The sequence below is a fragment of the Apteryx mantelli genome, chromosome 4 (genome assembly GCF_036417845.1).
Source record: "Apteryx mantelli isolate bAptMan1 chromosome 4, bAptMan1.hap1, whole genome shotgun sequence".
In the NCBI taxonomy this organism is placed as follows: Eukaryota; Metazoa; Chordata; class Aves; order Apterygiformes; family Apterygidae; genus Apteryx; species Apteryx mantelli.
This window is the reverse complement of record NC_089981.1, coordinates 43,146,333-43,173,555: the sequence shown is the minus strand read 5'-3', so window position 1 is coordinate 43,173,555 and position 27,223 is coordinate 43,146,333. Positions and strand designations below refer to the sequence as shown.

The 27,223-nt window shown below is 41.8% G+C and overlaps 2 protein-coding genes and 1 long non-coding RNA gene across 5 annotated transcripts in view; 1 reads left to right on the top strand and 2 right to left on the bottom strand.

The window, feature by feature from the left end:
• TTC17 (tetratricopeptide repeat domain 17) overlaps positions 1–5,881 on the bottom strand; it is a 63,745-nt gene extending 57,864 nt beyond the window's left edge. The window contains 2 exon segments of the mRNA XM_067296313.1: positions 5,658–5,824; positions 5,827–5,881. Coding sequence (XP_067152414.1) covers positions 5,658–5,824; positions 5,827–5,872 — 213 coding nt within the window. The 5' untranslated portion in view covers positions 5,873–5,881.
• A 15-nt stretch (positions 5,882–5,896) lies between these two features.
• On the top strand, positions 5,897–7,437 carry LOC136992081 (uncharacterized). The gene is made up of 2 exons (XR_010884141.1): positions 5,897–6,041; positions 6,479–7,437. It is a non-coding gene; the product is annotated as an uncharacterized lncRNA (long non-coding RNA).
• On the bottom strand, positions 7,311–24,831 carry API5 (apoptosis inhibitor 5). Of its 3 annotated transcripts, none has more exons than XM_067296310.1 (14): positions 24,668–24,831; positions 20,887–21,048; positions 19,849–19,942; positions 18,732–18,797; positions 18,221–18,372; positions 16,655–16,861; positions 16,024–16,128; positions 15,241–15,330; positions 14,439–14,620; positions 14,124–14,217; positions 12,612–12,668; positions 11,577–11,653; positions 11,091–11,227; positions 7,311–9,437 (listed from the first exon to the last, which is right to left on the bottom strand). In XM_067296310.1, exons 1-14 carry the CDS (start codon positions 24,734–24,736, stop codon positions 9,358–9,360), a joined length of 1,572 nt encoding a protein of 523 aa, XP_067152411.1. In that variant the 5' UTR covers positions 24,737–24,831; the 3' UTR covers positions 7,311–9,357. The 3 variants fall into 3 exon arrangements, with proteins under 3 accessions (XP_067152411.1, XP_067152412.1, XP_067152413.1); XM_067296311.1 differs by having other exon boundaries at positions 24,677–24,831; XM_067296312.1 differs by lacking the exons at positions 20,887–21,048; positions 24,668–24,831 and adding an exon at positions 20,721–20,757.
• Between the last annotated feature and the right edge of the window lie 2,392 nt (positions 24,832–27,223).

The window sequence follows — 27,223 nt, the reverse complement described above, 5'->3', positions numbered from 1 at the left end:
TCACAATATGGGGAAAACATGATGGACACCAAGCAGAGCCTTCACCATAGAAAAACCAGTTTTAAAAAGTTGATTTTTATCATCTTGTTAGTTTCCCCCACACTTATTTTAAAACTAACACAAAACAGGATGAGGCGCCAGGAAAAAGAGGGATAGGGATACTAAAGGAACAGGATCTGGAAACCACACTGTGGCCCAGAGGACAAAAAGCCACATGGACCCTCACCAGAAGTCAAAGAGAAGCCTGTGCCTACAAACAGCAAGGAGCACAGCTGGCGCCTTCTGAATTTACAAACTGAACCATCTTGGTGTATATTGTTTGGATTTGGCCCAGACAGAGCATGTTTGTATTAAAGATTTGTTGTTAGCAGTCAGAATTTGGCATAGGCTTACCTGGTAGACAGTGACATGTGTGGGGGGCATGAGTAATAACCACACTTCAACGGCCCTCCAGATCCGCTTCGTACCTTCTCTACCTCAGATACAAATCTTTCCACAGCTGAGCTCAAAACAGCAAAAGCTACTTATGCTACACCACTGCCCCAGCACAGAGGAATAACTCTGCTTGTCTGACTGCATCTCACTTAGACTGACACAAGGGCTATTTCTACCAAGCTTTTCATCTAGCCATGACCTTCCTAGTGGTACATAAAAAATCCATGCTTTGCTCCCCAACAAGCACACAGTGCTGGTAAAACACAGTGCTCGGTCAGAAGCATCTGATCTAGGACCGTGATGCAAGTGTCTCTGCCATTCAGTATACAAAAAGGGTCAGGTTCAAGCTTTTCAGATGTACTTATGAAAAGGAAGAGAACTTGAAGTGAAGAGTTTTTTAGTTTTTGCACTAAAGAAAGGCCAAAACCCCACAGTCTTGCAGTGACCAGGAAAGAATTTTTAAAATAAAATCAGTTGCCCTCTCTTAGAGGATAAGCTAGGACCCTGACCTACACTTCAAAAACTTCATGCTTCAGCTTCTCATCCTGAGGTTGGATGACTTGAGAGCAAACAGTGGTAGATTCATACCAATCTCCAGCCTAGGCCTACTTGCACACACTCAACTAGAAGCATTTTTACAGAAGACTGTTTTGGAAAGACATCCTATGCTATCCATTTCAATAAGAATTTTTTTTTTTTTGACATACAACAGACTTTTCATTTGCCTGCACTAGATTTTCCACATTCCCTTGATCTTGGATTGCAGCTTTTTCTCTAGTCTGAGTATATGGACCATGTCTTCAATTCAACCTGTTAATGCACATGTGCACTCAGATGTTAGTCAGGCATCAGTAATGCATTACCCAGCTCTAAAGCCATCCACGAATCATCCTGCCTTGCCTTGTTGCAACTAGGGGCACGCTTGCATTCAAAACCTTAACCAAATGAACAACTTCCATGTAATGTTTCTTTTCTTTACTTGTACCAAACAAGGATTAAACTCTTGCTATTTCATGCTCTTTTCCAGATCACCTCTACCAAATTTCAAAACAAACAGCATATGAGAAACAAAACAACTTCTTGCCAACTCAGATTCCTTGCCAGAGCCTCTCTGCTCCTGGCAACACCTCCTCAGTCCTTCTTTAGTCATCAGTCTGGGAGGTTTTTTCGCTTCTTGTAGTTTAGTTCCTCAGAACTAGCTTTTTCAGCATTTCTAGTAGTCCGGCATGCATATGGCAATCCTTTGACTCCTCCCAGCTTGCTTGGCTTTAATTTTCTCCATCAAGTCCCAACATGTGATCTTTAGAAAGGCTCAACCTCAGCTCTGATAAGTCAGATCCCTCCACTACATTACAGCAGCTGGCCCTCACCGGTAAAGCCATAAATGACCACAGAAATTGTTCACTTCATTATATGTAATCTGTGTCACTTGTTTGTCGTCCTCTTATCCCAAGCTTTCTCTTGCAGTGCACTGGCACTTCAGTAGAGTAATTAGGCCCCCTACTATCACACAAGGACAGTGTGAAATCAATGATGTATTAGTCTGAACCAGGGTTTATACCAGGGGTTGTGAAATAAAGAGGTTTATAAATGTTCACTGAGCAAATATGATCTCCTTAGAGAAACGCAAGTACTCTGACCCTAGCGCTGCAGGAAATCACATTTGAAGGTGGACTGAAACCAAAAGAAGATACATTAACTGATTCAGAGAGTGATGAATCTGACCTGGAAGCAGCTACCAAAATAGACAAAGTCTGGTGGCTTTCTCATTACTGAGACAATGAAATGCTACATGCACAGCTGGGAATTAATTAGTTTCATCATTCAGAAATGCTTACTAGCAACTGGAACAGCAGGGCCTACTTAGCAAGCACTCCCTTTTACTAGATGAGATCTTGGTGATATACTTAAAATTGTTAGGTTTGCTTTGGTTTTGCCACCTCTGTCAGGGTGTTATAACAGTGGGAACTCCAGGTGAAATCTTAGTCAGGGAACTGCTGTCTTATGCCACAGGAAATCGATCTTACATGAGCGTAGTCTCATGTTAGAGGCTTACACCTTGTTGCACTCTAAGGACAAAACGGCTAGTGGACATTTTAGTGTACGAATACAAACTCCTCTCCTTCCCTCCATCAGATTCAGGCTGTTGCATTTGGTATAGAGGCCAGGGTCTACCACTTCTGCTTTCAGCTCCTGATCCATAGCGCACTTTGGAAACACGGAAAACAGTTCACAGTAGTGAACTTCAAGTTGAAGGAAGCCACTTGCTTATCTGGACATCCACAGTTAGTGACTCATTTAGCACAGGGAATGTCTGGCTCTTACTATCACTTAAGCTTTACCTGCATCTTAATCATCTGGGCTTCTTTCAAATAAACTGAGGTAGTCCAAGCGAAGACTAAATCCTTCCTTCTATAAAACAGGGGCAATCCTTTTTTATGCATTTCAGACTGAGAAGGCTAATATTTCTAAAATTAAATAAGTGCTAATTAATACACCACTCTTAGTCACTAGGTAGTGTTAGCCACTTCTGGTTTGAGACTGCTGGGCTGGAAGGGTTGTGATTAGCCGTACAGAGTCCAAACAGTGGCTGGTTACCAGCTGCGTCCCTCAGAGATCAATACTGGGGCCAAAACTGTTTAATGTACTTATTAATGATCTAGGCAACAGGGAAAAAAGACTTCAGCAAGCCTGCTGTCCTCTGCAGACTGGGGGAAGGGGTGCATAAGCTGGAAGACAGGGCTGCTGTTAGAGACACCGCTGAAGAAATGCGCTGACAGGAACCTCATTAAGTTCAGCAAAGGCAAGAGCAAATTCCAGCATCTGGGATGGAATAACCCCGCGCACCAGCAAAGGTTGGGGCTGACTGAACAGAAACCAGCTTTGCAGAAAAGGGCCTGGGGGTTCTGGTAGAGAAGTAGTTAACGATGAGTCAGAAGCAAAGGTGGCCAACTGCATAGCGGGCTGAAGCACTAAAATTCAAACGTGGGCTGCCATTGAAGCAACAGTAACTAGTACAATGGATTGTCATTTTTAAGTTCAAAGGAGGAGTCTAAAGTACTACGGAAAAAAATGATGCAACAACATTGCTCCACAAAACAGCAGCAGATTATAACTGGTAAAGAAACTGCTAAGGTGACAGGCAGCGCTCTGAGCATATTGAGAAGCTGAAACGCCGGACACTGCAGGCAAGCACAAAAAGCTGCATAGCCAAAGGGTTTGCAAGATGAATGTAGAAGAAAGCTCCACTGAAAATGCACAGAGCAAAAGCAGCTGGAAAGAATGACTGAATGGCTAACAGTATTGGTAAAAAGACAAGCCCTCATGATAAATATCAGCTTCATGAAGAATATTCTGAAAAATTAAGGCAAAGGGATGCGCTGCAGGAAAATTTTAGGTTTATGTTCTGTTAACAAGTAGTTATGCCTTGGTATTAAGAGAAGGACAGCTCAAATACTTTGGAACACTGGTTTGTTATCAGTTCAATGGTTTGCAATTATCAACCATCCCATTACCAATGAACAGATGATAATTCTTTCTGTTGCTGTACAACAGAGGTTATCTGCTGCGATTTTAAGAGTTAACAGTAAAAACAACCATACTTTGGCATTTAAAACAATATTGAAGTTCATCCTGGAAAACGCCCACTCTTCTCACTCCCAAAATTTCCAATAAGTGAACAAATGAACTTCAGAGGTGCTCTATAGGGATGATAATGGCCAATAGCCACAAATTTAAGCTTCAATTTCTCAAGAGCCACAGAAAGAAGAAGAATAGGTGCTGAAACAGATCTTATTATGAAAAACTCACTGGACAATTAACAGCACTTCCTGAAAAAGCATTAGATCGCAGTCCCTGACCAAGACTCTAGCTCCTCATATACCAAGTAACACCAAGTTTAGAACCTGAGTCAATTTCCTAGCTGGGAATGGATGAATTCATTTTGACAATGTGGGTAAGGGAAGTTACCTTATTCCACAGACATCATTTTATCACCTTAGCTACAGTTTGACTACTTGACACATGGGAATGCCCCTACTTAGAAAGGGTATTTAATCATAATTGTGTAGCTTACTGCACAGCAGTGGTACAGCGGAAGCATCTACACGTACCGTCAGTTAACTGACATCATGAAAAGCCATTTCTTAAGATGAGTGCTGGATTTAGCCAATCAGATTTTGAAGTCATTTTAGCTAATTAGATTTTTTTCAAGTCACAGCTGCTTTTCATGCAATAATCAACACTTCATCCAGATTTGATAATATATAATTAATATACTCACACAGATGCTTCCAGACCATTATCATATGCTCTCACCACTTCCCCACCAAATAAAGTGGGAAAAGGAGGAGAGATTACACTGGAAGTGTTATTCTTCATTAATTTTTCATTAAGTAGGGTGAGAGAGTGCTTGGATCCTTAAAGGCAGTTTAAGAGCCATAAGACAGTGCTTGAGATTCATAAAACAGCAGAGATCCATAAGACAGTGCTTGAAATCTGTAAGACAGCAGGATTCACTTCACAGAAAGTCAGTTTGCCCTGACAGAGGGCCATGATGCTTTCTGATTGGAGATCCCACCACAGATTCTCAAAAAAAGAGAAAACGGATGTTAACAGACACCCATCGCTCCATATTCTCCTGTTTTTGATCAAAATTGAGACAGGGGAGGCCACTTAGCTTTCTACATGGATTGCCTCTTCAGCTCCTGCTGAAAACAGATTGGGTAGCACTGCTTAAGATTCAAGCACGCCTGATATAAAAGTGGATTTCTGATACCGCTCCCCCGACAACAAAGGGGGAGCCAAACAAGCAGAGAAAGCCCCGACATCGCACACGCGTCAGTGACCGCGGGGGCCGCGGCGGGACGCGAGGCGCAGCCCCGGAGCGGGGCCGGCACCTCGGCACAGCGCGGGCAGGGCGGGCAAGCGGGCGCCGCGCCGCGCCGCTCCCCCCGGCTGCCGGCAGGAGCCAAAAGCAGCCGCGATAGGGCCGAGGGACGCGAAAACCGCACACTCACCGAGGCGGCAGCCTACAGCAGCCACCTCGCGGGAGGCCAGCGCCAGCTCCAGCGCCAGAGCGAGCCGCGGGGACGGGGGCGACCGCCGCCGCGGGGACGCCCGGGCCCGGCCGCGCCCGGCCCCGGCGCCGCGGGATGGCCGAGCCCGGCGGGGGCTCTCCGGGGCGGCGGGCGCCAGCCCCGCGGGGACCCGGCCGCCCTCACCTGCTGCTGGATCTTCCCGTCCTCCGTGACCACCCAGTGGGTGGTAGCAGCGGCGGGCCGCGGCCCTAGGGCCAGCAGCGAGCACAGGCCCAGAGCCCAGCGCCAGGGGACCCACGCCCGCCCCGGCCCGCCCCGCCCGGACGCTCCTGCCGCCGCCATCTTCCCAATCCCGGCCTGCCCGCACCACCCGGAACCGGAAGCGCGCGAGCCGCCATTTTGAGAGGGGGGGAGGAGGGAGCGGGGAGGCGCCTCCGGCTGCGGGGCGACGCCGCAGCCTCCCGGGCGGGACGGGCCCGACCCGCCGGGAGACCGGAAGGCCGCTCGGGGCCGGTAGCGCGGCCGGGGAGTCGGGAACCACGAGCCGACGGAGACACAGCAGCGCAGGTGAGCGCGGGCAGCGGCGACGTGAAACGGCCGCGGGGCGCGTCCACAGCGGAGCGTTACGGAGCCGCTGGGGCCGAGCGTCGGCCCCCGCCCCGGGGCAGGGCCCGGCTGCTGGCCTTGTCCTGCTGCTGCGCTTTGCTTCTCTGAGTAAAGTACTCCACCGAGGCCCCGTTATCCACACTCTCAGCCTTCCTCACGGCTGATTTCAGATGGCAACGAGCAGCCGTTGGTGGCAGGCCGTGCTGGAAGCTTTCCGTTAAAAGTTAACTGTTTTGTCTGGTATACGCTGAAGAGTTTGTCAGCACAGCCTGGAAAATGGACTGCTGTTTAAATCAAATCAAACCACACCCTACCGCTAACCACAGTTAATGCCAGTTTGATAAACAGCCGGTTGAAGATAGCTTCAGAAAAATACATGATACTTCTCTTTCTTTCAGATACTTCTGAATTGCATAGGAAAATCTACTCGTTCTCTCTCCTGTTCCAGCTGATTGGATCGACACCTGTTATATTTGACACCAACTCAGCAGGGGCAGCATGCTTCACCCCTCCTGACTAATAGTTGCTAAATTCAGCCTTCTGTCTTTTCTAGCTTTTTGCTAAGTTTGCAAGAGTTAACACTTCTGCTTCTTACACACTTGCAAACAGATTTTCTCATAACCTTTTTAACAATAAAACTTATCTATAAACCCAAACCAAGTAAACAGAAATGAGAAGGAAGTTCATAAATGTTCTTACAGTGGTTAACTAATGCAAAGGATTCATTCTTTATAAGGATAGAGAATATACTACCTGAAGTTCAACACTTCCGTACTGTTATCATGCTTTGCACATAAAGCATATTACAAATTTCACCAAATAAAACAGGCTCTTACTCCAAACCACTGTAGCTCTATTTCAAACAGATCTTTAAAATCATAAGATACTAACACATTTTAGTGCTCTATGGATTACATCTAGGAGGTTGGATAACATGGTAGACTATCTTTTCATGTGATATGTTCCCAATTAAAACATAACGGATCTATTTCACACAAATTTTCTGCAGGATATTTACATTTCTACCCCAAATTTTGTATTTAAAAGTTGAATTATCTAAGAGTTGAAACGGTTAATCCAGTCTGTGTAACAACTGTTTCTTAGTGGCAAACAACTCATAATACATCTAAAGCAATCTAAGGAGTAAGTCACTAAAACAAAAGGTACTGTAGTAACCTTTTACTGACATCACAAAAGGTTGTAGAGTAACTGTGAAACAATGAACCAAACAAAATTACAAAATGAATTTATTCCAAAAGCATAAGGGAACATTTACAATTCAACAGGATGGTAAACAGGTGTCTCCACAAGAACTCACTGCATTAAAATTAAGTTTGAAAGAAGTGGGGAAAAAAAACCTAACTACTTCTGAGGCCACAAGTACTTTGCACATCACTTCTGAAAAACAGGAGTCTCGTAAAGCAAACTTACTCAAAATTCCGTGAGAAAAGCTGCTAGTACCTAGTTATTAATCTAAATATAGCTACATTTGGGCTTTGAGATTAAATTTTAAAATTCCCTCAAAACACAAAATATAGCCACAAGTGCAAAACGCCAGTTTTTCCATGGAAGTTTATTACCTATCTAGTGCCTATTTTCAGAGTGACATTTTGATCACATCAATTTGTACTTGAAAGCTCTAAGTTTGTTGATTTCAGTGACAAATCTGAGTATAGCAGCTGGCCTGTAATCAGAAATAAAAAGTCAGCTCAAATGCCCTGGAATGTCCAAAGTTTGCTGCTGCCTATTGCTCCAGAATTCAGCAAAAACTGAGTTCTAATTTAGAGTCAACAACTTCTCTAACTTTGACATAGTTTTGGTATTCTGTCTTTCTGATGATAGACATCAGAGTGTTAATGAAGACACCCGAGTCAGAGTCACAACCTGTTCTTCACAAATACAATGAAACTAGTTGGGGAAACATCACTTTCAGGCATTTGTCTTTGCGTGTGGATATCAAATGGCTGGAGAAAAAAAGGATAAGAAAAATCTTCAATCCTGTAAAGCCTAAGCTATTTTACATCAGCGCATCCTGGAACACTTATTGAAATTTTTTTCCTCTGCCCCCACTTCTTCTATCAGCTAACTCTTTACAATGTTCAATGACCTGAGAAGTAAAAATTTTAAGTGGTGAGAATACATATAAAAAAAAAAAAAAGGCAAAGCATTGTGCTCTTACATTGTATTTTCTGGGTGTACACCAGTAAATAAGAATCCCTCCCAAGTTGCTATGAAAAAAAATAGCATGGAATCTTTAATTTTTCACCAGAATTAAACTACATAGCTGGATTTTTTCAATGTTACCCAAAATACAATTTTATTTATATATTTTTAAAATGCAATTGTATTGTTTAAAAAAAAAAGAAAAAAAGCCTCTAGTGCCAACAAACCCAGAAATCGGCAATACACAGGAAAGAGCCAGGTACTGCTATGGTCCAGCTCCGGCTTATGAAGCTTAATCACTGCATCAGTCTTTTCCCATTTCTGGAATAATTCTAGTCATTTATTGTTTTGTTTTTCCTGTTCATTTACTGAAATTTCACGGCATAAGTATATGCACATATTCATATTAAACATTAAAAATTCATTTGCAAAACATCACTTTTGCATTACAATGCACGGAGAAGAGTAAGATGTGCAAAACAAAAAACACCACATTCTCCACATCTCTAAGTAAAAGGACTGCTTCATGCTACAAGCAAAAAAATTTCCACCCATGTTGCAAACTTTAGAAATCCAGCACTTGTCTCAGTCAATTCCATTATAAAAAGTAAATAAAAGCTAATTTAACAATGATACTCTTCTCCACATATTGCAAAATATGGTTACAGATGAGGAAAAGATTACTTCAGCTGCTAAGCTTATCTGACATGTATCTCTGTTATCATGCCTTTCCTGTCCATTATTTAATACATAAACTCAGTTACATAGTTTCAGTTATGCAGTAGCTGATTTTTAGGTTAATATACAAACTGTCAAGATGCAGCTTTTGATAAAACATCTATGCTGTTTTCCAATTTTGAGTAAATCCTGAAGACACTTCAAAAATAAGAACCCAAAACTGCTGACTGTAAGCATCCAAAAATACAGTTGTAGTTTCACTATGGACAAGTTGTAGTCCGTTAGAAAAGTAGATCATACATACAAAGGTATAAAGAACATTTAAGTCAGTCTTAGTGGAAGGCAGTCCTTGAAGGGAACAACACTCCAGGCAATCTTTTGCTGAGTAGTACTTTCACTTTAGCCCATCAGGGCCACCGAAGATGTAATGGTCTATTCAGTAGATTCTTCCTCTACTACGATTGCCACGTCCTCCCCAGCCTCTTCCTCGTCCACCTCGGAAACCACCTCTTTGCTCTGAAAATAAAAGCCAAAACATTTATTTCATATAGACTTTATGTTGCATACAGATTAAAACTAAATTACAGTAACTGGAGGTATTGAAGGCTGACTTAATTCTCTGAGGCTGATACTGCTTACTTACCATGAGAGATCTCTGACTTACACTTTAATGAATAATAGACCCCACTGACTGCAGGTCAGGAAAGTTAGTGTCTCTAAACTAAACTTAGTCTTCCTGAGTACTAATGCTATCTTAACTGACAGTCCCATTATTTTAAAACTGTATCTGGGCTAGTGCATTGTGACAGAATTGAAAATTGGGCTGGAAAGGACTTTGTTAGGCTATCTAGATCATCCTTTTGTCTGGTAATACAATAGACCATATTTACCTCACTCTTGACATGCTTGTCTGAATTGCTCCTAATGAATTTTAAAGTGATGGAAAACCACAACTTCATCAGTCTATCTGTCCTTTACTATCCTTACCATTAAGTTATCCCTAGCATACTTACGGTTTTTCTTCTGGACTAGTATTTTACTGTATCCAAATTGAGGATCCTACACATAGCAGGATACCACACAAAGTATTTGTATACTGTAGAAAGTTTTCCATTTCCTTCCATTAAGAACAAATCCGATCACAGTGGAAGAAATGAGAAATATTTTGTTAAAAGTTCCTTTAGATTTTTTTGAAAATACATCAAACTGCCTTGTTCCTCTTCCATGCTTTCTCTTCACATATACTTTTAAAATACAGGTTACATTTATCTACAAAGAAAGCCTTGTACATATTTTAAAAAATATAGAAATCAAGAGTTGATCAGTGGACAACACTCCTCACTAACAAGGAACAGTAGCAAGCAGTAAGACTTTTCTAGTTGAAAACTTTCTAATTTTTAGAATTATAGAGCTACAAGCTTATCTTAAACAACATAGCTGTATCATCTGAAGTCTGCAATAAGAAATTCACAGAAGATTTTCTCTTTTTCTTTTATTTATATATAAGACAGTGCTTTATATAAGAGGCTTTCTACCTGTGGGCATGGGCAATAATTTATCAGAGCAGGCCACTTACTTGACAGAGGTAGGACACTAATGAACCTAAAGGGAAGATAACAAGACGGGTTGCTGCCATTGTTGGGCCTATTCATCTAGCCTGCAACTGCTTTCACATTTTGGCCAGAAATATGACTTGCTGAGAGAGGCAGAATCAGTCTGACTGGGAGCATATAAGGACATAACTGTGTGCATGCACAGTAAATCTGGCAGTTCCCAGAAGTTCTGGAATAGATCTGCACATAAGCATTAACTGTAACAGGAATTCACAACAGGACCAGTCATATGGCAGGAGGTGCCACTCTGCCACTTGAAGAAACTGGTCTGTCCAGTGAGAAATTTGAGGGGTCAGTTCTTTCAAATGTAGTATGGGAACACAATAGTGTTCCCAAAATACTGCTAAAACTAACTTGCAAATGACATACAGTTTACAGGCTGGCACGCTTACTCAAATGTGGTAATAGATCAGCAACTATAAAGAGGTCATTACATGCAAAAATTATGACAGTACAGTTTGATCTTTGGAGAATCTGACAATAAGATTGACTAATTTGCTTCTTTCCAAAGGCTCATTTGTCACTGGACAAAACTTTTCCAAGCAGCCTTACTTACCGTAAGAAAAACTACCCAGGTTGCTACTGTATTTTCCACTGGGAGGGTTGTATATTTGCCTGGCATCCCTTTTTGGTCCTGCTGGAGCTTTCTTCGGGGGTGAACTTGAGGTTGTATCTTCACTTGTTCTTTTTTGACTGACAGAAGAAAACAAAAAGATCATTTCATCCTTGCAGTGACAAGTACAGGAACAGCAGTTCAGCCTCAAAGATTAACAGTTATAAGCTAGCAGCAGCTAATAAAGATGCCCTGAATGATACTTCAAAAGAGGAAGTAAGCTGGTCTCCAGTTGATTCCATCTATTGTATCCCCAAAGCAAGACTAAGATTATGACTCCACAGCCTTAACTCCTTTCAGGATAGGTGTTACCTTTGCTTGTGAAACTCATGTGCTGTGTGTATTATATATATACAGTTTGGGATCTTAATTTTGTAAAGAGCAAATGTTGAAAGATACCAGTTTTCTTTTTTTATGGAAAACTCTTACCCTGCATCTGCCTTCTGTACCGGTTTCCAGGACAGCGTAACTGTACTTTTATAGGAAGGAGGAATGTGGAAGAGATCCTACAGAGACAAAAATCAGACAGTTTATTCTACAATTAAATCCATGTCAATTACACTTCAAAATTTTTGCTACCTACCGAGTCTCCAGAATAATAGTTATCTTCTGCCAGTTTTAAACCCCATACTTTTTAAGCCCCATTGGCAGAGGGAGAAGAGGGCAGCAGATAACTTAGTCCATATACTTTACTTGGAAATTAAAATGAGATTTATATTAACAGAATAGTGTCTCATACTAAAATAATACACTTTCTCTCACATTTATGCACACAGAACACCTTTTAATGAACTACAGTGGCTCCTGCATAGGTTTGATATGCCTGCTACAATGGTAGAAGATAGGCTTCTCAGAAGCGTAGGCAAAATTTAGTTTATGGTGGTGGACTGAGGGTGGGAGATAGGAAGTGAGGAAAGAGAGGCCTGCTGGGGAAGTCAGCAGAATCTTAGAAAGGCTGTTAAAAGCAATCAGAGTGGTTTCAAGGGCTCTGGATGGAAGTCTCTCTTCCCCCTAAGGAGGAAGAGGTCCTGGACAGCAAGCAGCTTGCTTTGCCTCCTCCTTTCTTTACCTTTCCTTGCACCTCTTCAAACTTTTCCTTACCCCTCCTACCCCTGCAGAAAAGGGCAACAAGAAGGGGACAAGGCTCGTCCAGAATCCACAGACCCTTAAACAACAGGATTTCCTGATAGCGTTGGAAATAGAAGGCTGGGCAACTGCTGCTGCTGCTGGAAAGGGCCTCAACACCCCACCCAAGCAGCAGCAGCTAAGGCAGCAATCAACAACTTGCAGAAACAGCAAATCCATCTCTCTTCAGAAACAGTAAAACAGGCAGCAACCCTGAATTGACTGACAATGACTAACTCAATAATACAATACATCTTGGTTCACATCTATTCACTCCTGTTTTCTCCACAGATTACCCTATTGTGTGGATTTACACTCCTTCACAGTGTTAAGACTTACCTTGATTAAAACATTAATGTTATTGGTTATTTTCAAGGCAACCACTTTAATCTTGTTCTGTAAAAGAGAAGAAACATCACTGAATGCCAGCCATTCTAGTAGCCTAAAATTACATCAGCTGCATTTGATGAAGTCACAATATTAAACTGACTGCTCTTCCTAGTAAATTGCTGTGGCAACAGCGAAAGGTGTGCAGCACTGCTGAGATTTCATTACAATTTTTAGGCTTTAGCAGTTTTACACATACTGAAACAACCAGCTAATTGTAACATTCCCATGTACTTCCCACCTAAAGTTTCTTTTTCATAACATAATGCAGAGCACAGTTAAGCCAAATAGATGGGCACACACACAGCAGCTTAACAAAATTACCAGAAACTAAAAGACCCTCTTAGATTGTAAGACCCAGCATCAGGTATGATGTGGTTACACATTAAGAATTTTCCCTGTTCCCTCCTCCAGAAGTGGCACATGGAGAATGACATTACTAGTGATGGGTCCACAGCACGCACAGCTTGACACCCACTCAAGTCTGTAAAACAACTGACAGCCAATAGATACAATGAGCAGAAACACAGTATTAGCAGCCCAAAGAACATCTTCTGTAGGTGAATTTATTATTTTGTAGTTTGAATACACAGGGCCCAGTCTGGCAACACTACAGCATCTTGTACAGGAGGCTAACACCGAGTCTGTTTCAGTTCAACACTGGTTCAGAAATCTGCAGCTGACACCACAACTTTCCTACTTAGAGATCTGAAAGACTGTCATATGAAATCAGGAATAACAAGTGCATTCTTCTGTTGTCAGACTGTAGTTACCTCTTTATGCATTGTTTTAAAATAATGCAGGAGTAACGCTCTGGAATGTACTGACCGCAGAGGATAAGCAGTAATCCAGCCAGGTACTCAATTAGCTTCTCAACTGCAGCTTTAATAGAGCTTCCGTATTATTTATAGCATTTTTGATGATCTTGAACCTGGCCAATCTGCTGTACCCCCATTAAGCCTACTGATGAGATATTAATTTTTTATCACAATCCCCCAAACCTACCAACTTTTTCCAGCTTCTTTGAATAATAACCTATAGTGTTATCTTTTATTTCAGATCTGATAGCACTCAACAACACAAAGTTTAGTAGTTTTGTACTAAAGACAATCAAGTATTAATACTTAACCACAAACCCACTTGCAGAAAAATACAATCGTCTTTATGAAGTAAGACTGGTGCACAAGCTTAAAAGGCCAACTAACACCACTGTCATTTTCCACATCTGCCTAACAGTAACTTTTCTATCCTCTGAAGTACTAGCTGTCAGTTGAGTTCATACCAATCATTTAAAATATACAGACAATTTAAACGTGTTTAAAAGGAAAATGGCAATAGTTGTTAGGATTATTTTTCCCTTATCTATTCACACTGTTAAAATAGATAGCACACCATTAATATGTGTTTTGATGGTTATTTCAGTAGGCTCGGTTAGAAAAATCAGAATTCCTAAAAAATTCTTACCTCCTCCGTTTTCAAGGCTTCTCCAGTTTTTCCTTGGAGTGCTAGACGAAGCTGTCGAATGTATACCTGCAATCCTCGAGCAAAATACTGTAGCCTAAAAAGTTTAAAAAGCAAGTGCTTAATTCATTTTACACATTTCTATAAAATAAAAGCATAAGCAAAAGGAATTTGTAATTTGATTTTTTTTTCCTTTAAGAAAAAATGCTCAAAATAATTCTTTCACAAATCTGACCTGCAGTTGTCCACCATCCTAACAGTAATTCTTTCACACTGGCCTTTCTAACAGAACTCCAACACCTGCACCTAAATGATTACCTGATTTTAAAATCTTTCAATTTCTCCGCATTCAGCTTGGCTGTGAGGAAGTCTGGAAGTTTACGCCCCAGCTGATGGAAGCTATACAACAAACACTCCACATAACTGAACTGCAACTTGGGTTCTTCATTGCCAGCATTCTCCCCATTCTCTGCTTCCTCTGGAGGAAGTGGCATGTACTCCTAATGAAGAAAAAACAAAAATAGATATATAAGACACTTTTACATAGCCTGGCAGTTCTCTTCCAGCCTTTGTGCTGGAGGCTTTATTTATGCTGCTGGCTTAACAATTATTCCCCATTCCTATACTGACACAATGAGCTGCTGCACAGAGTCCTGGTGCAGGTGGTTTGCCTACACTTAAGTTACTTGACACCTTTGGATCAGAGGAGATAGTATAGTAGCACAACTACCACCAAGAACAACAATGCACTGCACCAGTGCTGCTGAATCAGTGATGAATTTGCTTAAAGTTATCAGCACAGATACAGCCTTGGATGCTATTCAACAGGAGTCAATCATGACTAAAACTTAAAAAGAACAAGCCATTAATCCAGTTTACTGGATTAAAAACATCGTGCAGCTAACATCTCTCTAGATCAAGAAAGGCTTTGAACTGCAAAATAATGTTTGCCTTTATGTCATGGATAGAGCTATTTCTGAAATAGCTTCTAGGTTTAGAAAAAGAAAGGATAAAGGACCCTCCACTGGAGAAGAAGATTAATGGCTAAAAAACCCACTTATTTTGATGAAAGGCTTTTTTTTTTAGTGTTTTATATGAGTAAAAATTGAATTAGTCTTACCAGTAATTTATCAAACAGTTTCTTCAAGTTCGATTCAAGCTTTTCCATATCACCACAAAATGAACTCATTTCAGCAAGAAGCTTCAAAACCTAAACATAAGGATAGCTGGGTTTTTGTGTGTTAACTGAGAAGTACAAAGTCTTAACTTTCAAATCAAAAGAGATTATCACATCATCATGGTTTGCTCAGTAGAGGTCAACCATTGCAATTAAAAAACCCCAGAACATCAGGAAGAAATGCGAGGAGGAGCATGCCTGGTCTGTTCTTTAGGTCCTCAAACAGAAACATGGATTTCTGTGCCTACCCCAACAGGCATCATCAGTCAACAACTAAACAAAAACCCTGTCTTCCATTCTTGCAGTACAGCTCATCTTCAAAGTGAGATTCACAAAAATCTAACTGAAGCTGCAGCACTGATTAATGTAAGCAAAATTACACAGACATTAAACCACTCCCTTAGGAGACTAAATTAGCACAAGCCATGCAATAATCATTTCAGTAAATGCTATGTGCTTAAAAAAATTAACAGCAATATACAAATGATTACACTGATCTAGTTATTCTATCCTTGCCTCAAAAGCCCAGGACAAATGACACATGCTTTAAAAGGCAACATTCAGTCATCTCTCAATACAGTAAATATTTTTTCTAGGTGTAGCTAGTTTGCCTTCAACCCAAGAACTAAAAACTACTGAAGAAAGAAGAATTCATTTTTTAAAATAGCTGTCTCTTTCTAAGATGCATATTTTTAGGATTTATAAGACATTAGAGCTTTGGCTTACCTCTAACTGGATATCAAGACCCTCCACTGGTGTAGTCAAAGAACTGAGGTTCGGCAGCACATGCTCACAGAAGTAAGTAACAAATTTTGTGGAATGAACATTTTTCTGCAAAACACCCACACATTATTCAGGCTACTCTTTGAGTTTGAATGAGTTAAATGTTTTTCCCACCCCCTCTGCCTCCCTTACAAGTGCCTATCACACAGCTACACCTTAATGCTTCATTTAACTTTAACTTCTACAGTGCAGACACCCTTTCAGGTAGCTTAAACTCAAAGGCAGTCTGTAACATCCACTGAGATTGCCCTATAAGCTGAAAATAGGCCTTTAAGTGTTGCAATTGCCTGGCACAAGACTTGAGTTAATCAAGCCACATACATACATGAACCTAATTTGAGAATCTTGTCATTACTCTTACATTTAAAATAAAATGTCGAAGAACAGAGACTATGCAAAAGCTCTTTGTATTTAGAGGCTACATGGATTTCTCCAACATTCTAGTACATCAGAAGCTAAAGGTGGAGAAGCATCGCTGTGCAGTCATGCTCGTGTAATCACTCAGAACACCAAACAGAGGCTGCAGCTATTAACTTTCCGTGATATTCCTCATATAAAGCAAATAAATACATACCGAGAAGAGCGGCACTGCCTGCCGAGTACACTGCAGAAGTCTGTCCACACAGTCTGGATCAGATGGATTGAATGTTTGCTCCAGGTCAGCTTGTTCAGCTACCAGTTCCACTAGCTGTTGCCTCCCACTTACTGTCTGTAAGCTTTTTAATCCGGATAGTATTTTCATGAATAGAACAAACTCCTCGCCTGTTACATCTTCCAGGACCTTAATAAAACACCAGAAATTGTATTTCCATTGTGGTAATTTGCAAATCTCCAAGTCAAACCCACTTCATAGGAAAAGATAAACTGCTGAACTATCTAAACATTTAAATTTAGCTTCTAGTGTTTAAAAACACAAGTTTAAAGGCACAAAAGAAAAAAATGCAGTGCAGCTATATGCACTTCCAGATTAAAATAACTGCCATCAAGCTAAGCATAGGAAACATTTTTCTTGAACAATAATCTTAAAATCAAATTTCTTATCTAACAAAATTGTATGTTTCAGGCAGAATAAATGTTCAATGAGTATCTATTTATTATCGATTGTTTAATACTTTTTGTATCTGCCTCAGCTGGAGGATGCACAGAAATCACATGAAATTCAAAAAGGACAAATGCAAAATCCTACACCTGGGATAAAATAACCCCCCTCCCCGCATCAGCGCGTGCTGGGGACTGACTGGCTGGGGAGCTGCTCTGCTGAAAAGGCCCTGAAGTCCTGGGGGACAGCAGGCTAAACATGAGTCAGCAGCATGCCTTGGGTGACGAAGGCTAACAGCGTCCTGGGCTGTGTCAACAGGTGCACACCCAGTAGATCGAGGGAGGGAACTGTTTCCCTTTACTAGGCCACATCTGGAATACTACATCTAGTTCTGGGCACTCCCTCCCATACAAGGAAGTTGCTGGGAAGCTTCAGAGAGTCCAGGCACCAAGATCAGGGCCTGGAACACATGACCTATGAGGAGAGGCTATGGGAACTGAGCTTTTTCAGCCTAAAGGAGAAAGTCTTTAAGGAGGGGAGGGGGAACCTAACCACAATCTTCCAATACTTAAGAGCAGGTCACCAGGGATATGGAACCATGCTCTTTACTGAGGTGCATGGGGCAAGAACGACAGGCAACAATACAAAACTGAAATGAGATTCCTACTGGAAAAAGAAGAAAATTCTCATTCTGAGAATAAGTAAACATTGGAACAGGTTGCCCAGGGAGGCTGGGAGATCTCCAGCCTCAGAGGTTTCTAAAACCCAAATGGACAAAGCCCTTAGAAATCTGAGCTGAATTCAACTGAGCAGAAAGATGGATTAGGTGATCTCCCAAATTCCCTTTCCAAATGGAATGATTCTATCATTCTAGTAAAAGTATTTCTCACAAATGAAAAAAAAACCACCTATTGTTATTTTAACATTCTCACAAACAATGCTGCAAATTTTAGATTGTAGCAGAGTAGGGTAACTAGAAGATTGTAATTCTTACAATGTTTAATTCTATATGAGATTTTAAATACACAGACCTCCAAAACAATGCCAGTAATAAAGGATGGTTTAATAATACTTAGGTTTGGAGTGAAATATTACACTCACCTTCTTTGATTCAGTTAATATGAACTCTTCTACCTCCTTTGTCATCACCTCCTCAGGCAGGGTTTTAAGTTTTGTAGAGAGGAACTTGATGGCTCTTTCTCTCACAATATCCTCTCCTTGAAGAATCTGACTGAATAAGCCTCCCAAAGTCCCTGAATGGAGAATAAATCAGGTAACGCAAATCATGCGAAAATTTAGGAGCTAAAACTTCTATGTAAAAGAGAGAAGTTTCATGCTGTAAGACTCCATGTCATATTTTAAAACTACTTTATTAACTTGTTTAAGAAGAATACAACTTTCATGTAGCTTGGTGTACGAAACAGCATTCTTTTATTGGTCTGTATAAATTCAGATCCACAGTTAATGAACAGCTCAGTATCGTTTGCAACACAAAACAGTGTCTTCAACTTCTGCACTGTACTAAGATGATATCAGTTCAGATCCTGTTCTCATCCTACTAGGGACTGGGAAATATTAATAAAAGACATTTATAGAAAAATGGGTCCTTTACCTTTAGCATCCATCTTAAATATACTAAGCAAAGCATTGTTCACCAGATTGAATTCTGCAGAATCATCTGTGAAGAAAAAAAAACTTATATGCATATCCTTGAAATGAAAGCATAAGCGCAGAAAAACAAAGAAAGAAGTCCAATATCATAAAAGCAGGACTCTATTCCTGGCATTTAATTATAAACAACAGCACAACTTGCATTTTTAACACCTGTTAGACCAAGGAAGTAGAAAGCCATGATTATGATAGCTGGAGGTACCAAACAAAGCTATCATCCCCTCTCCCTCCCCCCATAAAAGCTTTAACATTACAAACTTGATACAAGGAAAGTTGTAACTCAGTAATTGAGTCATTTTAAGGAGCAACTGAGTAGACAAGTTGACCTTTACTAAATGAAGGTAAAATAAATAGTTAATTTCTTTTAAAGCTTAAGTGATCTACAATATTTCTAGATGGGGAAAAAAAGTTATTTTCCTCTTGAACTAAATAGAGAAATATGTATGCCCCTGAAAATTACATGTCTCTTCTCAGAAGCAAGCCTGGCAAGACTCAAGCATGCGTTTATAATACAACTTTGAACATCTAATATTTAGCACTCTATAAACCTTCTGAAAATTTTTTTTAAAATTATACATTTAATATAATTCAGAATTTAATATACAATATATTTTGAACAAAAAATACATTGTATCAAAGAAAATGCTTTCAGATGTTTTTTTAAAGTTCCAGAGCACCAAAATTATAAATTTGATAGCTCTTGTTCAGAAGGCAATCAGCTGCAGGCTGTAACTGGAGGGTTTTTTTTTGTTTTGTTTTTCTACAGATGCTTTCAGAGAAGTTGAAATGAAATTTCTGTGATATGCAAAAAAGATTTTCAGTTTAGATTAGGATAATTAGCAACCTTTCAAGACAAGTAGCAGCATACCTGTACAGCAAATATGAAAGGGGAAAAAGAAGAGTTTAAAGCAGGACACGAATGCCACTGGGACAGACTGCTCTGTAACAAACTAATGAAAACATTTTACAGAACAGTCTCTCTCATCTAACAGACCTGCCATCACGCACATGTTCAGGTGCGCCACAAGATCAGCAAAGGAACTACCAACACCACCTACCTGACTGTAGAAGCTGGGTCAGTATGTCTGCTACCCGCGGAAGATTATCTCCAGTGGCAAACTGAGGCAATTCCTTGATTGCTTGGCGTCGGATCTGTCAAAATTGTCATTATCGTGAGAAGAAAACTTTTTAAAAAAAATTACAAAAAACTCAGGCAGTTCAGCTACTAAACGAAGTTTGGCAGAAAAATCACACAAATTTGAGAAAAAAATGACCATATCTTTTTTTCAACACGAGTGTCATACTTAGAAAGCTATATTCAACTGTCAGACATTAATGGCAGCTCAAACATTGTATTTACTATGGGACTACTATGATGTACCATGTAAAAAAAGTATTTTTGTCTTTAGATCTAAGCAGCATTGGAGGAAAGCCAATTCAACAGCATCTCCATTCACAAAATCATTCACTTAATAAGCATTCCAAATAACAAACAAGAAGTGCTGGAATTTATTATATGGAATATTATTTGCTAACAGGAAGAATAATTTTACAGGAGTTCATATGGCAGAAATAAATTCTAGGTTTTGTTCCCAGCCTTGCCAAGACTCTTTGAATAACCTCTGCAAATCGTTAAGATCTGACCACCAGGGGTACAGCTTCTTTCAAAGCAAAAGAAGCCGCATGAAGCATCTCAAGACCTCTACAGGAACAATACATTCAGAATCAAATCCTCATGGTTCTCAAGTGTGAATGAAATTTTCTTGCCTTCCAGCAGAATTTATTAGAATCAATTCCCATGAAGTGCTTTGAAAGTAAAAATGTAATAGATATTCAAAGAAACTGTATCTAAGCTTCTTGCTAGAGAGCTATTCTTTTGATCAATGAGGGGAGTGAAAAGACAAATGAAAACTAATTTATCTTCCCATACCATCTCACAGTAGAATTTTCTACTGCAGGAATATAATTACGCACTCTTTAGGTCTTCCAAAAACCAATCCTCCTCTTCCCTCCCAGAAGATATAGCCTATAAGAAGGGGAAAATACATAAATCAACATATCAGCTCGCTACTACAAGGTTCCAGTCTCATCCTTACAGAAACATCTTCATCCTCACAGAGGTCCAACTGGGCATTGATAGCTGAGTCAGCCAGCTCAGGAAAATGCTTGAAGAATTTAGGAATAAACTGGGCTGCAAGTCTCTTCTCCTTGGCACCTCCCTTCACACCATCCAAGATCGCCTGGTAAGCATCCTTATGCTAAAAGAGGAAAGATAAACAACAAACAGAAAAATCTTGGGGTATTCCCAAGACAAAAAAGAAATTTTTCTCTCCCATACATTATTGGTTACAAACAGAATGAAATACCTGTAAAAATACTCATACGCGAGGATGACATAGTCAGCAAGCAGTCTCTCCATTCTCTAATTTTACATTTGGTGAAAAGTTCACAAATGACACACTATGCTCTTACTTCAGCATGGCATTACCATCTATTTAAGTGAACTATATTATATAAGCTTTAAATCAAGAAGCAAAATTTTCTCTTAAGCCAAAATAACCTCACTAATTTAGCAATATTTGCCTCTATTGACTGTACTATTATTTTGTTTCCTCTATTTGTTCAAGTGCTTACAGTTCAAGTAGTCAGCCATAAGGCTAACAGCTCTTGTGCACTCCTTGCAATTAGATTTAGCACAGACTCAGAGAGCTACATGATCACCTTCACTGAACTGAGGCAGTTTTTTCAAGGAGTTTCTGCCTTCTGGCTGTCTCTCAAGTAGAGGTTACCTATCCCAACAACTGTGCCACTGCAATGGATCACGAGTGCTTTTTAACTCACATTGCTGTAAAGCATCTTTGGCAGCTATTCAAGCAGTTGACTTGATAGTGAGGTAAATGAGAGCTCTTAAGTGATTTGTTAACAGAGACTGGATGAAAAGAAATTAATTTCCAGATGAAATACAGAAACAAACACTTCAGGGACAGAGTATGAATTTCTCTACCTGCTCCAGCTAGAATCACACAGGCATTTCTGATTTTGTGCCCGCAGGACTGAAACTTTAGAACAAACACAAGTCTTTGCTGTGGTTAGCTATGTGTTTGGGAAATAAAAGGTAGCATTCTGAAGATGCTAGCAGAAATCAGAATCTTGTATCATTTATTTTCTTTACATATCCTACTTTGAACAGTAACATCAACAGCACAGAACACTTTGCTTTACAGCTTGCACTAAATTTCCCAGAGCCGCGAGCATCATCACCCCCACTCCACAAAAAAGTACATCCACAGTGAAAGGGGATAGGAATTTATGAAATAGTATTCTGTATTAAATCCCTCTAAAGTAAGTTGTGTTTAAACAATCAGTACCAGTGCTGCTTACACAATCCCTACACCATGCTGGTAATTGTCTATGTGGCCAGATTCTGAACTGGACTGGGAAACTGATCTGGAAGAAAAGTAACCCCAAAAAGCAAAATGATTGCTTTTCAGCTGATCAACACCCCCATTCAGTTTGTTCTACAGTCGCACCAACACAGTTTAACAGCACAGGCAGAAATAAGCCAGCACAAACTATCATAGAAATACATATATTTATATAGTTTTGATTTTCAGACTGCACATTAAGAATGACTTTTTGTGGAACACCTTATATATATTTTAAAAGTGTTCATACAGCAACTGAAATAGAGTAACTTGTGTTCCATGCATTCATACATTACTGCATGCTATCTACCCACAATCATTTAAGCTAGAACAGTCTCATGCACTTCAACCAGGTTTGTTTTACCCTGAAACTGACAGCAGTAAATGATAAAGAGAAAAGCAGAAAATGCATATAAAGAATAATCCTGCTTTTTCACACATCTCCTCATAATCTGTAACACAGGAATGTTCTAAGCCAGAGACAGTGCACCAACCACCGTTTAATATGACTAATCAACCATTAATTTGTCCAAGTGACTTCTTGAACTGATTTATATGCTATAACATCCTGTGACAAGTTTCACAATGTGTTATGGAGAAAAGTACTTCTTCCTCTTTATTTTAAACCTGTTTCCTGCTAATTTCTTTAAGCTCTCACCTGCACTCCACTCATGAGATAGACTTATACCCTACTGCCTTTCTTCAACTGACACATTCTTTTTTGCAAGCTGAATACTTCTGGTCTTTTTAATTATTTCTCTCAGTGTCATACTTTTGGTTGTCCCCATTGCTTTTCCCCTCCTGTTCAAAGTTTACTTTCTGAGACAGAGTGACTATAACTTTTTATAGTGAGAGATCCCTTTTGTAAGGATATTATAGAGATAATAAAATTGTAAATGGTATAAAACTGACAAATAAAGAACAATTACTCACGGTTTCTCAGAATGCAAAAATTAGGAATATCAAATAACATTATAAAGTGGCAAGTTCAAAGGAGATGCATCTTCACAAAGGTTAATGAAGTTATGGAACGTTTTGTTACAGAATATTTGGAAGTCAGAAACATAATCAGTTAAAAAAAGCACCAGAGAAGTTCACTGAAGAACAATCCAGCAAGATATACTAATTACAAGGATGCTCTCTCTGTCTCAGGAAGCTCCTACGCTGCACACAGGCAAAGCTAGGAGAGTGCACCTGGAACCCTCATTCTGTCCTCGCTCTGCTCATACGCTCTTTCCCAGGTAGCTGTCATTGATCACTGTCACAGGCAGCATGCACAACTACATGGGCATTTTTCTAACTAACACAGTCATCCCTATATTTCGGAGCTACCCACAATTGTCAGAACGATGACAGACTACACGTTTGTATAATGGCACACTGACACCATCTATTTTATTCTACATTTCTACCAAAAGTTCTTAAAATTTTAGTTGCCGTTTTTGGCTACCACTGAGCTGATGTTTTCACTGGAGTATCTGCAATGGTGCTTTCTTTCATGAAGGCATACTTACACAAGCACCGTGAGAAGATCTGAAATAAAAATAAACCCAGCTTTTTTAACCATTATCAGTTGTCTTAAAGAACTGTCCAAATAACCTTGTACAGAAGTATCTAGTCGAAAATCCACTGCTAGGTAGGTATGCGTAGCAATTTTCCTACTTAGGTTCATTATGGCACACACAAAGTGTTTGTGCTTTTTTTTCAGACAACCATGATAACACGAGAGCCTCATACCATTCTAAAACTTCAGCTTTAATTAACTGTAATGTTTTGTATTAGTAATATACTAAGTCCTCCTCCTTTTTCAAAAATTAAGTAACGGTACAAAAAATGCAAGACCTTGCCAGGATTTTACTGGTAAAAACTTCTTTTGTTGTGAAAATCTACCTTTCATTCGTATCTTAAAAAAACCCAACAACCACCACTTTTAGCCAGTTATCAAGCCACAGTAGGGTTTACCTTCCCCAACAGTTCAGTTTTTTTAAGAGCCCTTAGAAAGAGATTTTGCCAAAAGCTCTTCGGAAACTCAAGTGCGCCGCACCAGAGCCATCGACGGCTTCCGCGAGGCCTGAACCCGCCAGGCCGAACCTCCCCCTGCCCCTGCAGCCACCGCGCCGGCTCCTGCTGGTGACTCCTGGCTAACGGCCGCGGCGCCGCGCCAGTAAGAGCCGCACGCCGGCCGGCGAGAGGGGCAGGCCGCAAGGGCGCCGCGGGCTCCCGCCGCCCCGCGGGCGCCGCGCTCGCCCGACACCCAGGCCCGGCCCGGCCCGGCCCGGCCCCGCGCAACGCAGAGCAGCCGGCCCGGCCGCCGGCGAGGAGGCGCCGCCGGCTCCCCAGCGCCCCGCAGGGGCCCGGCCCGGCCCGGCCCGGCCCGGCCCGGCCCGCGGCGCCGCCGTGCTACTCGAGCCCGAGGCCTGGCGAGGCTTCGCAGGCCGCAGCCACGCCGCACCTGGCCCACCGTCTCGGTGGCGTCCGCCAGGATCCCGTAGTTGCGGTAGAGCTCCTCGACGGTGGGCATGGTGCGGCGGGGGCCGGGGCGCGGAGCCGCCGCTGCAACCGGGGCCGCTGCCGTCCTCGGGCCGCTGCCGCCGCCGCTCGGGCCGCCGCTGCCGTCAGCACCAGCAAGGCGGAAGTCCCAGAGCGGCCGCGGGCCGGCGCTGCCGGCTGGGCGCAGCGCCCCCGCCCGGGCGGGCGGGCGGGCGGGCAGGGGGGCGGGGCAGGCGGGGGCGGGGCGGGCTGCGCCCCTGCCCCCGGGCGCGGGGAGCCCCGCGGCGCCGCCGGGCCGGGGCGGGCGGGGCGCGGCGGCCCTCCCACCTCGGGAGAGCAGCGAAATGGCTGTCGCTTTCCTCCGTTAACGTTTTATAACTGTTTGCGTTCCTCCTCTCGTCTTTCCCCCTTTCTCTTCGTTAAACCCGGCTTTTCAAACCGGCCGTTCCAAGGGGGAAAACGCACTAAAAATAAAAATACAAAACGAAAACACAAAGCCCATTCTTCAGCGGCGCCGCATAGCACTGAGCACCCCGGCTCTGCCGCCTCGGCCTCAGCCTCGGCCGCACGGCGCCATCGACGCCCCGGGCTGCCCCGGCTTCGGGGGCGCCGGCGCCTCCAGCAGAGGGCGACTAACGGGGCGCAGGGCAGCGAGCAGCGTGTTTGCGCAGGAGGCCTTCGCCCCTCTCGCCGCCTCCGTGAGGGCCGGCACCGACGGGTGCGCGGCGCATTGACGCCTCTGCGAATGGGTCAGCCTTGTGAAAGCAGTTTGCGTTCATAAATTGTTTGAAAATAAAATCCACTTTCGCTGGAACTTGGGTGATATTAAAAGGCAATTTGATTCAAACCAAAATGCCCTGACTTGTGTCTAGTATCTCGTTTCTTGATTTTCCTGAGAATGCCTTTCAGCCTCCCTCAGCTCCTGTTTCATGCTGTTGCTGCTATTCATTATTTATTTTTATTCCACCTTGCTCTTTGCTCTCCATATTTATCCTTTTTATTAACTTGTTCCTTTCTTTTCTTTGTGCTCCATTTCTTTCTCAGTTTCTCTGACTCAGAGCACAAAACATAACTCATCCTCTGAACTGTGTAGCACTGAAATATTTCAAAATTAGGTGGTGTTTGCCTGTCCCTGGTCCCATCTACAGGCGCAGAACTTGGTTGCTTTTCCCTGTTTATGGGAGTGGCAAGGGATTATGCGTTTGCTCACGAATGTGTAATGTCATGTACCTTCTGATACCTTTCTTTTTTTCTGTACTATGCCACTTCCCACTTCTCCTTGTTTTCCCGATTTCTCTCTTCCCTCAGTTGCTCTTTTCTCACTACCTCTTTTTTCTACATCTCTTTCTCTCTCTCTGAGCTCTCATATGTTGAATACCACAAATGACTTTTGGGAAGTGTCTGTATTGTACGCGGAGTTACTGGTGCGAGAAGGAGACTGATTTCCCCTGATTTGGTCAGCTGCATCTTTTACTTCAGAGAAAAGCTGCCTCCTAATTTTCCAACATACAGTAGCTGCAACTAATGTCTTTGTAGGCAATGGAGGGAGCATGCACACAGTAGGCTCAAAGGCGCTATAAATTGCAGCAAGAGGTGAAAGGCTGTAGCAGCAACTTCCCCTGATCTCAGGATGCTTTGACACCCTGATGATTTCCCAGGCACTTAAAATGAAAGAGGGTTCCCCTCACACTGCCGGCCTGAGGCTGAGCTAGGCAAAGCACTGGACATTCCCTTCACATCCTTTCCAGTTGGATGAAGCCTGCTTTCTGAGGAGTTTGAAGTGCTGGTGTCTTTCCAGAGCTTACGAAGGTTGAATGCACACAGCAGGAGTGTGCAACAGCGTAAATCATTTAGCTTAATTTTGTTGTTCGTGTGCTCTTGCAATGTTTTAGTAAGCAGCAGCAATGACTACACCACTTACTTTTCTCTAGGTTTTCCATTTCCTAATTCTCTTTGAATTGAGGACTGGTGCCTGTACATGTCCTCAGAGGGAGTAATGTGGGGCAGAACCTTGTAGGTGCTGTCAGGTCAGGGAGTGCACCAGCTGTGGTGTGACCCTATGTGTGTTGGTGACCATCCTATTAATCCAAAGAAGTCTTCTTAAAAGAATATGTCTTAAAAGAATATGTTAATCTTAGCAGTGGGAACAAAATGGAGCACAAGAGAAAAATATTTTTAAAACATCAAAAGAGCTACACGCATGACAAGCTTACCTGAGCCTTTCGTTTTCTAAGAAGGGGCAGCTTCCTCAGGCAGCCTGGCGGATATTAAGAGATATCAATCTCTTGCCCTCAAACATCTTCCAGACAGCATGTTCTCTGAATGTAGATTCTTAAACTCTTTATAGTCATCTTTATCTGCACTGCCATAACAAGCTTTACAGCTTGGTTGGAAAGGAAGGAAGAGAAACCTATTTGCTTCTTAACCCCTCTGAAATGTTTACCTAGATGGAGGTGCCCTATTTGAAGCCATTATCTCCTCCTCTTGCTCGTTTCCTCAACTGTATGCTATTAAACTG

Bases quoted from the DNA above. Each gene is read 5' to 3' on its own strand.
- API5 (XM_067296310.1), bottom strand. From the start codon at position 24,736: ATGCCCACCGTCGAGGAGCTCTACCGCAACTACGGGATCCTGGCGGAC. The intron at 21,049-24,667 runs GTGCGGCGTGGC...TTCCTCTTTTAG, and splicing joins CCACCGAGACGGTGGGCCAG to CATAAGGATGCTTACCAGGC. The intron at 18,798-19,848 runs GTAGGTGGTGTT...TTTTCTTCACAG, and splicing joins GACCCAGCTTCTACAGTCAG to ATGATTCTGCAGAATTCAAT.